Raw genomic sequence first — 16,382 nt, forward strand, 5'->3', positions numbered from 1 at the left:
AACTGGCGGGAAATTCAAAAAGTGACATTCACTCAATACACTAAAATCTCATAGTATAACATTACTGTATCAAAGCATTTCACATACATTTTGTCCCGAGTGCTCTGCCTGCATTTTTACTGTTCTTTCTGCCTGGAAACTGAAAAAAGTCCATGGCGTCCAAAAAGCTTCCCTTTAGGTCAAAAGCGGTTTTAGACCAACTAGAGAACAGCGATAGTAAATCAGAACTACTTGCAGAATTGAGTGATAATGATTTGTGGGGAAATTCCTCATCAGACACTGAAATTGATTTTGTGACTAAGCTCAGCAATGTGCGAACTTGGCGCTATATTTCAAATTTCAGTGTTTTTGGTTTGATTACATTATTGAATTAGATGTATTATTAATATATTATTATTTTTTATTATTATTTATTATATTATAATTCATGATTTCGTGTTTCAAATGTTATCATACCCGGGATGTTTACTAGACTCTTGTTCGGACAGATTTTAGTGAGTTATTCCTAAAAATTACAGGCATACAATAAAAAAACAACATATTTCCATTCAAAAAAATGTACCGCTTTGAGCACAGAAATACTGACATAATCAGACCCCCAGGGAGGTTAAGATCAACATATGTATCTATTATACTGCAAGGCAAAATATTTATGAACTACTTATTAACTTATTCACATACAATTGATGTTCTAATGTTAATATTTTAGTTTACAAGCAGTGCAGAAAAACTGAATGCCAGTTGGGTTCAAGTTCAATTTTCAAAATGGTAAATAAGCATTAGTTTAATTTTTCCATTCTCTAACTTATAGGATACTCCTGCATTTCCAGCACCTCCATCTCTGTCTACTCTTGTTCCCCAAGTGCTCCTCCTCTTGTCTGGCTGCCAGTTATATTTACAATACAGTGCAAAGTTCTAACCATGATCTACAAAATTCTTTCCTTCCAGGATCCTTCAAACATACTCTTACAAATTTCAAGGTACTACCCCAAGTGTGACCACTGTTCTGAATGACCTCCTCTCTCCAACTTTACTCTCCTCTTCATACTTGCCTTCCAGACATCTCATATGCCTCGTCTCTCATTTGGAACTCGCATATACAATTCTTTAGGAACCTAAAAAGTACACCATTAAAATTCAATTCATGTAGGCTTCTAATGGTACCAGGGCCAGATTTACTAATAAGTACAGTAGGCTTGTGCCTATAGGCTGAGGAGGCTAAAAGAGGTTTCCCTGTATAGCTTTTATCCACATAAGTAGAAAAAGTCATTTTATGTAAGCCTATTTACACAATGTCTCAGTATAAAATGATGGATTAAGGCAGTTAAAAAGATACTCATTGTAAAAGAGATCACCCTAGTAGAGGGTGCCTCTGTGGAGACTATACATGTGTACCTATACGCTTTACTGATGGACATCCAACCCTGAGTTTGATTTTATATAATTTCTTCTGCCACTAATATACTGCTCTTCTATTATCTCTTCCAGTACCTGACAAGGCACACCAACTGCCACCTTACACACAGCTCGCTCATAGTCATGCCTTTTGTTTCTACCCATTACACATACCTAGGAAGGTATGTGCAAGGGGGCACTCTCAAGGTACTAAGGGTGCACCCTGAAGGATGTAAGGGACACTCCAGAGGATGTAAGGGGGAATTTAGATGCACTAGTATTAAGGAAACACTCTGCAGGATGTGAAGGGACAGTCTAGAGGCACTAGGGGGGGGCAGAGTGGAGGCACAAAAGGGGGCACTCTGTAGCCATTAAGGGGGCACTCTGGAGGCAGTAAGGGGGCACTTTGGAGGATGGCAGGGGACCCTCTGGAATCACTAAGGAGAAGGCACTAAGGGGGCACTCTGGATGCAGTAAGGAGATACTCTGAAGGATGTAAGGGGGCACTCTGGTGGCACTGATGTAAGGGGGCACTCTGGAGGATGTAAGTGGGGCACTGATGTAAATTGGCACACTGTTTTTTTTTGGGAGGGTGCATGTAGGGTCCTGGGTTTAGTAACACTTTAAGTTCACCTTTAGAAACATTTTATATGTTATGCTGGTAAGTATCCCAACCATCACCCCCTGATCAGCACACTTGTAGTCCTTTGACATTTCCTCCAGCTTTCTACCTAAATAGGCTGAAGGAAGAGTCCGCAGGAGCCTGATACTGCACCTGTGACCCACTGATCATAGGTACAATGCTCTGCAGGCTGTTGTGGTAAAAAAAATATTAAATGCACATTTTTTTCGACAAATATATGTGCATTTAAAAAGTTTTTCTTAATGGTGAATTTAGCCTTTAAATATTTATTGTCTTAGTTTCTGTCATATTTTAGGTTGTCAGTAAAAAATGTGCTCCGTCCATAAATTTTTCAATGTTTTGGCAAAATTGGCCTCCATTTATGTACACTTATTTGTTACATTTTTTGTAGAGCCATGGGAGATAATAACCCATTCCACTGCTTATTTAAATTTGGCCACTAGGTGGTGCAGTTAAAGCATCAAACATCAAAATGATAATGTGACAGTGTACTTCAGTGCAATTAATTTCAACGTATTATATCACACCAAATGGTATACTGCTGCTGACACTATATGTGTTCCCATATACAGTAAAATTAACATAAAAATAAAGTGCTGCGCATTGTGATGCTACTAAAATACATACAATGATAAAACAGTCTTACCTTGTACCATGCCGCGTTATTTTGATTTTTAACATAAATATGAATTCTTTCTGCTGAGTTTTACTGACACTGCTATTGTTGGAGATTTAAATGAATAGAGAAACATATGTAAAGTATGCAGATTGGAAGTACGCTGACTTTTCTTGCTGCATTTCAGTGCTGCATTTTGGTTCCAGGTTGTTGACTCAAAAATCACTGAAGTCAGGAGCTGGAAGGCAAATAGGATCTTCACAAGGATGTCCACTTATTTATCAATATCAGCACAAGAAAACAATGTTTTTTTAAGTAATCCATCTAATTGTAACAGTGGGCATTTCTTTGTGCTGAAATCATCTGTTGCTTTGGTCCTCTGCAGTGGAGATACTGTCTTACAAAGAGTCTCACAAATCCTCATAAATATGTTCCTGAGGAACCTCACTCAACTGATTTAGCTCCCAAACTTAAAGATACCATATTGGCTCTTATTGATGCTGTGCAAGCCACTTTTAAAATGGAACAACCTATTGTTTCTACTGGTGCTTTTGCCAGTCTGGGATCGCTGAAAAGCTCCTTACTCCTTACATTAACCTGTTCTGTACATAGACTGGCACACTCCTAATGAAGTATTTAGATCTTCCTAAATGCTTTTCATCAGACACACACTTGTTGAGGATATTTTGAAGTAGTGGGTTGCTCCTGCTGTGGATCTGGTGTTATCCCACCTTAATAAAACACTGGCTGTACCTAATGAAGAAGCTGTATGGTTTTAGGATCCCACTGACAAATATTTAGAAGCCCTTTGTGGATTCTAGTTTGTGCTAGCAGCCCCCTCTGTGCAACCTGCCATTACTGTGATGTCAATCTGTCAAACCTAAGGAGAATGGACGAAGCTTATGTCAGGATCCAGCTACAGTCCTCACTTATCCTTTAATTGAAGAGTGCTTAGAGCTTTTCCCTTTCACTGTACATTATTGCGTTGACGGCTTAGTTGATATTATCTCTTATCTCCTGAATGAGTCTCATGTCCTATGAATATCAAGGGATCTCTTTAGCTTAACTGTTCATCTGCAGAACAGCAATGTAAAAAGCACTTGCTGTGCATGTCTTTTCATGGTGAACTTTGCTTTGGTGCTTAATTAGACAACTTCATAAAGAATGTCGCTGGCAGTAAGGGCACTCATTTATCCAAGCAGAAGAAGCCTAAGCATTAAATGGCAAATCTTCTCCCAGCTTTGAAGCCAAAAAAGAGTTCCTTTTGTTTTCCCAGGCTTCACATTCCAAAATCATACCTAAGGCAGAGGCCTACTACAGCTGTAAACCTTGAGCCTCTAAATCCTCCAACCCTGAAGACAAGGTCTTTGTTTCCAAAGTGGGAGGACATCTGTTGGCCTTTGCAGGCAGCTATAGAGGCAGCAGCTCAGATGCCTGGGTATTGTAGGTAGTTTCAAAAGGTCACAAGCTAGAGTTTTGCTCTCTACTTTCACTCCGCTTTATGTTGTTCAACCTGTCTGTGTCTGTACTCAGGCTAGCAGTCCTCTATTCTGTGCTTACAGACCTTATGAATCAAGGAATGATTGCATTGTTCCAACGGTGGAAACATTTTCGAACCTCTACCTTTTCACTGTTCCAAAACCAAAAGGGGGCATTTGTCTCATTTTGGATCTGAAGCCCTTGTTTTCATTCAAGTTAAAAAATTCTTCATGGAGTCCACTAGAGCTTATGGCCATCAAGGACCCAGGGGGAAAGGTTCACACACCAAGAAGTGTTTCGGGACTTACAGTCAGGTCCATAAATATTGGGACATCGACACAATTCTAAAATGTTTGGCTCTATATACCACCACAATGGATTTGAAATGAAACGAACAAGATGTGCTTTAACCTCCCTGGCGGTATGATTATTTCAGATTTTTGGTGCTGAAAGCGGTACCATTTTTTTGCATGGAAATATGTATTTTTTTTATTGTAGGCTGTAATTTTTAGGAAAAACTCACTGAAATCTGTCCGAACAAGAGTCTAGTAAACATCCCGGGTATGATAAAATTTGAAACACAAAATCATAAATTATAATTTAATAAATAATCATAAAAATAATATAAAAATAATAAAAAATTTAATTCAATAATATAATCAAACCAAAAACACTGAAATGTGAAATGTAGCGCCAAGTTCGCACATCTCTGAGCAAAGTTGCAAAATCGTTTTCAGTGTCTGATGACGAATTTCCCCCACGAATCATTATCACTCAATTCTGCAAGTGGTTCTGATTTACTATCGCTGTTCTCTAGCTGATCTAAACCGCTTTTGACCTAAAGGGACACTTTTTGGACGCCATGGACATTTCTCAGTTTCCAGGCAGAAAGAACAGACAAAATGCAGGCAGGGCACAGGACAAAGCACTAGGGACAATATGTATGTGAAATTGGTTGAAACAGCAATGTTTTACTATGAAAAATGTAAAAAAAAAAAAATGACATTTTTTAAAATTTTTAAATTTCCCGCCGCCGGTGGCGCCCGTACGTCCCGACGTCACAGGGACAGGACACAGAAGCCGGATGCCGGCATCGGCCGGAGGAGATGGCCGGGGACGCTGCAGGGGACACATCGTGGGAGCGCAGGGTAAGGTAAGTGAAGACAACATGCCGGAGCAGTGCCGCAGGGTAAGCCCGAGTGTAGCTCGGGGTTACCGCTTTTGGTACTGAAATGTTACCCCGAGCTACACTCGGGAATACCGTCAAGGAGGTTAACTGCAGACTGTCAGCTTTAATTTGAGGGTATTTACATCCAAATCAGGTGAACGGTGTAGGAATTACAACAGTTTGCATATGTGCCTCCCACTTATTAAGGGACCAAAAGTAATGGGACAATTGGCTTCTCAGCCGTTCCATGGCCAGATGTGTGTTATTTCCTAATTATCCCAATTACAATGAGCAGATAAAAGGTCCAGAGTTCATTTCAAGTGTGCTATTTGCATTTGTAATCTGTTGCTGTCAACTCTCTAGATGAGATCCAAAGAGCTGTCACTATCAGTGAAGCAAGCCATCATTAGGCTGAAAAAACAAAACAAACCCATCAGAGAGATAGCAAAAACATTAGGCGTGGCCAAAATAACTGTTTGGAACATTCTTAAAAAGAAGGAACGCACCGGTGAGCTCAGCAACACCAAAAGACCCGGAAGACCACGGAAAACAACCGTGGTGGATGACCGAAGAATTCTTTCCCTGGTGAAGAAAACACCCTTCACAACAGTTGGCCAGATCAAGAACACTCTCCAGGAGGTAGGTGTATGTGTGTCAAAGTCAACAATCAAGAGAAGACTTCACCAGAGTGAATACAGAGGGTTCACCACAAGATGTAAACCATTGGTGAGCCTCAAAAACAGGGAAAGAAGTGGAATGTTATGCAATGGCCAAGTCAATCACCTGACCTGAATCCGATTGAGAATGCATTTCACTTGCTGAAGACAAAACTGAAGGGAAAATGCCCCAAGAACAAGCAGGAACTGAAGACAGTTGCAGTAGAGGCCTGGCAGAGCATCACCAGGGATGAAACCCAGCGTCTGGTGATGTCTATGCGTTCCAGACTTCAGGCTGTCATTGACTGCAAAGGATTTGCAACCAAGTATTAAAAAGTGAAAGTTTGATTTATGATTATTATTCTGTCCCATTACTTTTGGTTCCTTAATAAGTGGGAGGCACATATGCAAACTGTTGTAATTCCTACACCGTTCACCTGATTTGGATGTAAATACCCTCAAATTAAAGCTGACAGTCTGCAGTTAAAGCACATCTTGTTCGTTTCATTTCAAATCCATTGTGGTGGTGTATAGAGCCAAAAATGTTAGAATTGTGTCAATGTCCCAATATTTATGGACCTGACTGTATGTCACAGGTGGGGGACACCTGAAACTGACTTCCTGGCCTCCAAATTTTAACAATAAATGACAGATTTGTCTCAAGATGCATAAATCCTCTGTGGAAGAAATTTATGCTCTGGTGACTTTGTGGGAAAAGTACAGCCTGATCTGTGCTTTTTCTTCTTTGAAACTCCTTCCTCAACTACTCTGTATGGTCAAGATGGAGTGCATTCAGATGATACTTATAGCTCTGAACTAGCCCAACTGAATATTGTGCCCCAGTCTGATCAAACTTCTGGCAGACACGCTGTGGGCTCTTCCAGAACAACAGGATCCCATATCTCAAGTAACAGTTTACTACTCATTTGCTTCATTTTTGCTAGCTTTATTGGCATGAATGTTGAAGAGGACAGGGGTCTCTCTGATTTGGCTTTTCACATGCTGTTAAATCCAGGAAATGTTTCTCTTATAGGGTCTACCATCATATATGGAAGGTTTGCTTCAATAATGCAAGGATCGAAATTTTACCCTAGGAAATTCTCCATGGGAAGAATCCTAACTTTTTCCGATAAGGCCTGGATCAGCATTTGGCCTTGAGTACCTTCAAGGGACAAATCTAGGCTCTTTCATTATTCCAAAGATTGCTAGTCTTTCATTCATTTGTCAAGCTTTTGTGGCCAGTCCTGTACAACCACCAGTAACTTCATGGGATCTAAACTTTTAGGCATCAGGCATCTGTTTCGCAAAGTTAGAAGGCTTCCGCCTTATCCTGTGTTCATACTTTTTTTTATGTATTACCAGGTAGATAATCAATCCTCATGTGAAGCCAGCTTCTGGCATAAATATCTTCAGGCAGCCCTTTGAGCTGCAGTCTTCTCCCAGTTTTAGTGGTTTTTTCATTAATTTAGTGTATAGTTGTACTGTTTTTTATTTTTCTTCGCTCCTCAATTGGACTGCTTTTGGACATCCCAATCATCTCAGGGCTAACTGAATCCTGTGTCCCTTAATGAATGGTAAATTCATAAAGTCTGTTTCTTGGAGTTTGTTATGGGATACAGGTCCCACCCCTCTGTGTTCTAATCTACTCCTACGTACTGCTTTTCAAACAAACTGAATCTAACTGGGAGTGGGAGGGCTTCTATATGACTGGCTAATGACTATTTGTTTGCTAGTATCCAAATCCTCCTCTAGAAGGCAGTATATCCCAATCATCTCAAAATAACTGAATCCTGTGTCCCTCAATGAACAAGAAACTTTTCTGGTGAGTAAGGAAAATTCTGTTTTAACCAAGGTAATTAGTAATCGATAAGTAGGCCATTAGGCAGATGTGAGATGTGTGCAGTAAAACCCATGTGCCCTAAGGGACATATGTGTAATAAAAGTTACATTGTAACTTCATTGGCTACTTCTGCTTACTGAAAAATCACTTATAAACACTTTTCTAACAGGACACGTAAGCTTTGAAAACTGACCTTTTTGTCACTGCTATAGTCATATAAATATTGTTAAAAAAAAGCACTTTTCTTTATTGCCTAATGGAATTTATATTTATAACTATGTAGTTAAGTGTTATGTGATAAATATAATATCATGACGTTTTGTAAGATAAAAAATACTGCTTTACATTTATTGTAAATGTTAATGCCACTGTAAAAGTGATATGAAAACCTAGTTTCTCTTTATTTTAAAAGAGGAGGAGCAACCTAAAATGAATATTTCCTCCTCTTCTAGCACATCCCCAGGCTGCCATCTTCCTCCTTGCCTTCCTGTTTGCAGGTGTCTACTTAGCCAGGGAGAGGTATGCACAAATGTCTCTTTAGCCCCTGGCCAGCTAAGACCTGAGCTTTGATTTGCGGTGCTGAAAATTTAACTTATCAAGTGGTGCTGCTTGCCAAACAGCCATCTAAGTCAAAGGGCTCATGGCGCAACTGAGTGCCAAATGCTTGCCACATGGTTGTGGTGTGGTATTTCAATGTAAAGTCCTCCTTTGAATCACAAAAAAATCAGGCAGTCACAAGGCAGCAGTATCTCCTCCTGAACACCTGCAAACTGCTGCACAATTGCTTCTGAAAAGCAATCCACCACAGGTTTTTCAGAGGGGCAGTAAACTCCACTGCCCATGTGAAAGGCAGTGAGATTTGTCCTATTACAATTGGCGCTTGTTACAATTATTGTTACAATTTTACCTGTTGCCTTATCTATTTGTTACTTGTATTTGTATTGTTTTGTTGTTAACACATTGGAGAGAGAAAGACTGACCAAAACTAGCTTTACAAATTTTCAGGCATGTAGTATTTAGGAACCCAAAGAAATGTGATGACTAAGGTCTAATCTAGTTGATATCTCAGAATTGTATGATACCCAGGATGCACAATATATCAGCTACTATCATACAACAGGCATCCTAGCTTGGAATGAAGTCTTTAAACTTGATTGGGTTTGTTCAGCCAAGACACGTTTGTTCCTTCTATTCTATATAGTGCTGGAGGGGATCTGCTCTGCACATAGACATGTAGGTTTGTATAGGATGTATAGGATGATACCTCTGTGCATGTCAATATGCTTACATTTAAAATTATAATAATACTGACATATTTTCTGGTTTGGGCAATGGCCAATAAGAGTAGAAATGGAAGAACTAATAAAAACCTTAAGTGTGGATTCACACATGCGAATTGAAGCTCCGTTTTCACAGCTAAATGACAGTTGTTCAACGCGTCAGGTTTAGATCAAGTTCAGGTCAGGATTTTATCCTGTTCACAACTAATGACATGTGGGATTCTGAAGCAATTCCCATAGAAGTCAATAGCCTGTAATCCACACCTGAACTGGACTGCACTGCTCAGAAATCAGACAGGAATCTATTTCAATCCGCACTGAATCTGCACTGCCAGTGCATTGGACTTACACTATAGTGCCAAAAGTATTGGGACATCCCTCCAAATCATTAGATTCAGGTGCCCCAAGCACCTCCATGGCCACAGGTGTTTAAAACTCAGCACCTAGGCATGCAGAATGCTTCTGAAAACATTTGTGAAAGAATGGGTTGCTCTCAGGAGCTCAGTGAATTCAAGCGTGGTACCGTGATAGGTTGCCAGCTGTGCAAAAAGTCCATCCGTGAAATTTCCTTGCTACTAAATATTATTATTATTATTATACAGTATTTATAAAGCGCCAATAGTTCGCTCAGCGCTGTACATTACAAAGGGGGACAGAACATGTGACAGAACAATACCAATACAATGCAAAACATGAGGGGATCGAGAGCCCTGCTCTTTCGAGCTTACAATCTAGGAGGGAGGGGGTGGTGGCACAGGAGGAGATAGCTGTGGGGGATGGAGTGGTAGGAAGAGTGGAGGAGGTCGACAAGTTAGCAGGGGGTGGGGTAGGTTTCCCTGAAGAGATGGGTTTTCAGGGTGCGCCTAAAGGAGAGGAGAGTAGGTGATAATCTGATGGGTTGGGGTAGGGAGTTCCAGAGGATGGGTGACACCCTGGAGAAGTCCTGGAGGCGGGCATGGGAGGAGGAGACCAGGGAACTAGAGAGAAGGAGGTCTTGTGAGGAGCGGAGTGTGCGTGCTGGGCGGTACTTGGATATTAGGTCAGTGATGTAGTTCGGGGCAGTATGGTGGATAGCTTTGTACGTCAGCGTTAGGATTTTGAATTTGATCCGTTGCGCAATCGGATGCCAGTGGAGGGATTGGTAGAGGGGGGTGGCGGAGACAGAGCGGTTGGAAAGGTGAATGAGTCTGGCAGCCGTATTCAGGATGGACTGAAGCGGGGATAGCCAGCGGCAAGGCCGGCCAGTGAGGAGGGAGTTGCAGTAGTCGAGTCTTGATATGATGAGGGAGTGGATGAGCTGTTTAGTGGTTTCTGGGGTTAGGAACGTGTGGATTTTGGCGATGTTGCGGAGGTGGAGTCTGCACGAGTTTGTTAAAGATTGGACTTGGGGCTGGAAGGATAGGTTGGAGTCCAGAATGACACCAAGTACTCTGGCCTGCGGGGCAGGTTTGATGGTAGCGTTGTTCGATGTGATAGAGAAGTCAATGGGGGGTGGTGTCCGGGCTGGGGGGAAGACAAGAAACTCGGTTTTGGAGAGGTTCCGTTTAAGGAAGTGGAGCGATATCCAGTCTGATATGTCGCTCAGCAGGTGTGTGATTCGGGCGGAGACCCAGGGGGTGAGGTGGGGGGTTGAGAGATAGATTTGTGTGTTGTCGGCATACAGGTGGTAGTTGAAGCCGTGAGAGTGTATGAGTTGGCCAAGGGAGGAGGTGTAGATGGAGAAGAGAAGGGGCCCGAGGACAGAGCCTTGAGGGACCCCAACAGAGAGGGGGAGTGAGAGGGAGGTGGTAGCATTATAGGTAACGCTGAAAGAGCGTTGTGACAGGTAGGATGAGAGCCAGGAGAGAGCAGAATCTTTGAGGCCAAGGGAGTGTAGTTTTTTGAGGAGGAGGGGGTGGTCGACTGTGGGTCAAGGAGTAGGAGCACTGAATAGTGGCCATTAGCTTTGGCGGTTAGCAGGTCGTTGGAGAGTCAACTGTTAGCGATATTATAACAAAGTGGAAGCAACTGGGAACAACAGCACCTCAGCCATGAAGTGGTAGGCCACGTAAAATAACAGAGCGCGGTCGGCGCATCCTGAAGCACAAGGTGCACACAAGTCGCCAACTGTATGCAGAGTCAATAGCTAAAGACCTCCAAACTTCATGTGGACTTCAGATTAGTACAACAAAAGTGCGTAGAGAGCTTCATGGAATGGGTTTCCACGGCCGAGCAGCTGCATCCAAGCCTTACATCACCAAATGCAATGCAATGCATCGGATGCAGTGGTTTAAAGAATGCCGCCACTGGACTCTAGAGCAGTGGAGACGTGTTCTCTGGAGTGGCAAATAACCCTTCTCTGTCTGGCAATCCGATGGACGTGTCTGGGTTTGGCAGTTGCCAGGAGAACGGTACTTGCCTGACTGCATTCTGCTAAGTGTAAAGTTTGGTGGAGGGGGGATTATGGTGTGGGGTTGTTTTTCAGGGGTTGGGCTTGGCCCCTTAGTTGCAGTGAAGGGAACTCTTAAGGCGTCAGCATACCAAGACATTTTGGACAATTTCATGCTCCCAACTGTGTGGGAACAGTTTGGGGATGGTCCCTTCCTGTTCCAACATTACTGTGCACCAGTGCACAAAGTAAGGGCCATAAAGACATGGATGAGTGAGTTTGGGGTGGAGGAACGTGACTGGCTTGAATCCAGGGGCGGACTGACCATTTGGATACTCGGGCACTGCCTGAGGGCCCGGGGTCAGTAGGGGGCCCCATGAGATACCCCTGGTACCTTTTTCATAGGCTTTTTTGAGTCTGGGCAAGGACACAGGGGCCCCATGATCCCCTATTGGCTGGGGGCCCCATGAGTTATCAGTCCGCCCCTGGGCTTGACCTCAACCCAATAGAACACCTTTGGGATGGATTAGAGCAGAGACTGCAATCCAGGCCTTCTCGTCTGACATCAGTGTCTGATCTCACAAATGCTCTTCTGGAAGAATGGTCAAACATTCCTATAGACACACTCCTAAACCTTGTGGACAGACTTCTCAGAAGAGTTGAAGGTGTTATAGCTGCAAAGGGCGGGCCAACTCAATACTGAACCCTACAGACTAAGACTTGGATGCCGTTAAAATTCATGTGTGTGTAAATGCAGGCATCCCAATACTTTTGGCAATATAGTGTATGTGAACAGGCACAATTAGAAGCAATGTTATTTCACATGTTCTGTTGATTGGATGCGGTTCAAACCTCATCCAATCCACATATATGTGAACCAGCACTAAGTGCTGTTTCAAGTTAACCTGCTAGCCATTGTAACTGTTTAAAGTTATACCTGTCAGCCATTAAAACTTTTTTTTTTTTGTAAATGCCACTTTGATTAAGTCTAACTTTGTTACTACAGGTCCGACTTCTGGGTTTGTCTCTGGCCAGTAAAGTGCTTTCATTGGATTGGAGTTATAGTTGAGTGAAGCTAAAGCTGGCCATAGATGAATTGAAAATTGGTCGGTTCAGCAAGGACTGATCGTCTAATGATCGACTTCTCTGGAACAGGAATGTTGGAAAATTTTTGATCAGAGCATGCAGCCAATCGACTGGTGCGCTGATCAGTGTATTCTGACAACAAAGGAGTCCCCATTGTCAGAATACAATTGAATACAATTTTTTTAGCAGTCCACTGGCTGATCAAAAAATGATTAATCTATGGGCAGCTTTAGTTCGAAGGTCAGGTCACCAGTATTAACAAGAAATATATGTAATTGGTGGGGAGTACAATAGGTCTGACTACAATGGATAATAGCAGGCATCTTGTGCTACTGTAAATGGTGTTAACATATTGGGTGGTTTGCCTAAATCCATCCTTATGATCTGATAGGGGAATGTCATATATCTGTGGGCCCATTATCAAGATCTCTAGTGACCTGGGCTTTCATGAGAGCCAAAGCTATCAGTTTGAAAGGTTTTTTTTTTTTACCTGCTATTCTCCCCCCACAAAAAAAGTTCTTAAGTGCTCCTCTCACCTTCTAGAACTTGAGCATGTACATTTGCCGATTGCAATTGTCTATACTTGTGCCATAATCTTTCATTAGATCATTTCATCAGATTTCATCAGATTAAAACAACGGCTTGCATTAGTCAATCTGGTAAGTACATATCAATGTACCAAGCCCAGCTTACTGTTCTGTCCTGCTTCACCATTAATCACCCATCCTATGGAGGAAATAAAAAGAGCCTTGTGATCATTTACAAAGTCTCTGGTGTCCTGGATATGTTCGCAAATGGTAGACATCAGTGTTATGAATAATAAAGATTGTACAGAAGACTGGAAAAAGGTTAAAGTTAGTTATATGTTACAGTCTGATTGTAAAAATGTTTAAAAATCTCCTTTAGATTTATCAACAACTATGTTATGTAAGGGATTACCTGAATGAAAATAAATCCAATTAATAAGGTAGACCCTTGAACTGCATAATTTCTTATAAATGTAAAGGAGATTGTACAGCGATATTGTAAAGAGTGTGGCCAGCTTTAGAGTCCATGGTGGTGGAGAGGCTCTTGTTACACCTACTTTAGCAGCAGAGCAGAATTCTTACATCTGTCAAATGATGTTTTGATTTATCTGCACATTCTTCTGCTTCTCCCCAGCAAGTAAGACCACAGGGGAGAGCAACTTTGGATATATGAGTCGTTAGTGACTATGTTGGAGATGCTCAGTAAGGTTTAGCATGCCTGAAAGCGCTGGCTAGCAGGGCCGGGACAAGGGGTGGGCAGGAGTGGTGGCTGCCCTGAGCATGGTTTGGGGGTTGTGCTAGAAGGGGTGATTTGTACTGGGGGGTAGCTTTCTGTTAGGAAGAGGAATTTTGGGGAATGATTTGTGCTAGTAGGGATGATTAGGGGGATTTGTGCTAGGAGGGGAAATTTTGGGGGGAGGATTAGTGCTAAGAGAAGGGATTTGTAATGGAAGATGGGAATTTTTGTTTGGAACCTTGTTCTGGCACTGCTGGTTAGACTTGCCCATGCCAGAATTATCCCCTGTACTACAGGAAACAGCATTCAGAAGGTACTCCAGTATAGCTTGCACAGGTATCTCTGGAAATACCACTGGTGTGGTGCCATGAGTAGTAAAGGTTCCTGCCAGTTTAAATCATTTAAAATGGCTGATAGTTTCAATCCAAAGGGAGGTTTAAAGCGGAACTTCACTCCCTCAATCAACATTGACTATTTGTAATCCTTATGCTGCTAGCATTCGTAAATAGATAGGAAAATATATCATATTTACTTGTTTTAAGCTTTTCTTTACATTTCTTCAGTTACTTCATGGTTTGCAGGCCTAGACAAATGATGTCACACATCCCAGAAGTCTTCAGGAGGGGAGGAGGGGTTTTACCAGCTAAGCATACCATCCTGCCTGCGTGTCTGAGCTAAGGGCAGGTGGATTTACTCAAGGTGGCCACAGCCAGAAATGCTAGTGGGTATTTTTCAAAGCGGTTTCTCAGCAAATTAAAGCATGGAGACCTGGATGGATGGGTGCATTTGCCTTGAACATTAAAAATGAATTAAGCAGCATTTTTGGTTTGTGGTGCCCATATGCAGTGTAGCTCCACTTTAACTGATGCAAAGAAGGATACAAACACAGTGATGTAGCCCGTATTTCCCTTGGGTATTTAATCCTAACTTTTTTGATCAAATGAACATGTATGTGTTCCTATATGTTTACCTTTCTTTTGTATTTAATTTTGCTAGATTCATCCAATTTTTTTAAATAAAATCTCCAAATGGAATTGACTAGCATTTTGTTTTCTTTCTTGCCAGTGTTCCACTAGAAGGAAAGGAAAGTGTTTGCAAAGCAGAGGTAGTTCCTATATTTGTACAGCTCTTGGAAGATGAGGATGCTGAGGTCAGAGCCAATGCTTCTGGGGCTTTGATGTTCACTACCATTACTACTCAAGGTAAGGCATCTGTCCTATGGTGGTATGATAACTCGACATAGTTTCCCAGCATGCTCTCATTGGGACTTTTTCTGCAGGGAAATATGCAGCTCTTCATTCTGGAGCCATTCCAAAACTGTTAGCTCTTGTGAAAGATAGCCACAGCAAGGTGCGACTGAACTGCATCAAGGCATTGACTACCCTGTCTGAAACACCTGAAGGTCGCAAAGTTCTTCAGCCAGATGTCAATCTACTCCAGGAATGTCTGAGTGACTCCAGTGAAGCAGTGAAGACAGCAGCTGCTATAGCAGTACAAGTCATACAGTGGAAACCCTGAGCCATAATCATACACAGGAATATTACTGGGTTCAATTCACTCACCTTCAAAGTGATAGCCAAATGAAACAATGGATCCTTTGGTATAAATTTGTTAAGAAATTGTCTGATTGTTTCCTACACTATACAAAGAGTCTAGTATTCCCACTGCTCAATAGTTGTGCATACCTGTATTTTCTTGCTAACTGCAGTGAAACAGTATTCCCAAATTTGATTAAACATTTTTTACAATAAACCTGAAAAACTTTAAAAACAACTCATACTTCAATTTATGTAATATCCTCCATATTGGTCCCAGATTCGATTCTTGAGCATTAAAGGCTATCTCCACCTTCAAGACCATGTTACACCCATATTTAGGGTGTAACAAAGTGCCAAGCAGAACCGCCACCACCTCCAAAAAGCCCCCCTTTCCCCAACAGATGGATTTGTTGTTCTAAATGGATTAGAAGTGTGGTGATGACTGCACTCGTAGTCCATTGACCCTACCTTCATCTCTCTAACTGACGGCCCATACATCGGTACAGACAGGGAGCTGGAGAAAGAGTCTGCAGGAGCCTGGCATTGGATACACTGATCGCAGTTACAATCCTTTGTATGCTGATTTGCAAAAACATAATAAAGGCACATTTGTTGTCTGAAAAAATATGTTGTTTTTTTTTTTTGTTTTTTTTTTTACAAATTGTGGACTTCATGGTGATACTGCTCAACTTTCTTAAAGTTGAGGTGCCATGATCTCAAGAAATGATACCCATATTGATGCAATGAATGTCTGGAGATGACAAAACTCCAATTTAAGGACCTACTTAGGTTCTTGATCTGCAGGCTGGGCAGCTTTGATCTAGTAGCTTTGAACTCAATTATATCCATATAGACTGATCTCTTTGCAGCATGAGAAAAAAAAGGTTCTAGGACTACATACAAAGAAGTTGTAGGATTTGAAGACCAATCTCTACTGCAGAAAATAGGGCACAGTTATATCTGTATTGTTTCAGAGAAGCTCTATAACTGCATAAGACAGCCATGGAGATCAAACGAATGTGAAGTAATAAGTGACTTTTTATGGGATCA

General features: G+C 41.7%; 1 protein-coding gene across 1 annotated transcript in view; it reads left to right on the forward strand.

The window, feature by feature from the left end:
* The window catches only part of RSPH14 (radial spoke head 14 homolog), a 272,302-nt gene extending 256,345 nt beyond the window's left edge, over nucleotides 1-15,957 (forward strand). Inside the window, exons 6-7 of the mRNA XM_089653242.1 lie at nucleotides 14,860-14,996; nucleotides 15,074-15,957. Coding sequence (XP_089509368.1) covers nucleotides 14,860-14,996; nucleotides 15,074-15,312 — 376 coding nt within the window. The 3' untranslated portion in view covers nucleotides 15,313-15,957. The remainder of the gene's footprint in view (nucleotides 1-14,859; nucleotides 14,997-15,073) is intronic.
* Nucleotides 15,958-16,382: the final 425 nt, after the last annotated feature.

This window comes from Staurois parvus, unplaced genomic scaffold (genome assembly GCF_062004578.1).
Source record: "Staurois parvus isolate SC_StPar_1 unplaced genomic scaffold, SC_StPar_1.0 ptg000704l, whole genome shotgun sequence".
Taxonomy (NCBI): domain Eukaryota; kingdom Metazoa; phylum Chordata; class Amphibia; order Anura; family Ranidae; genus Staurois; species Staurois parvus.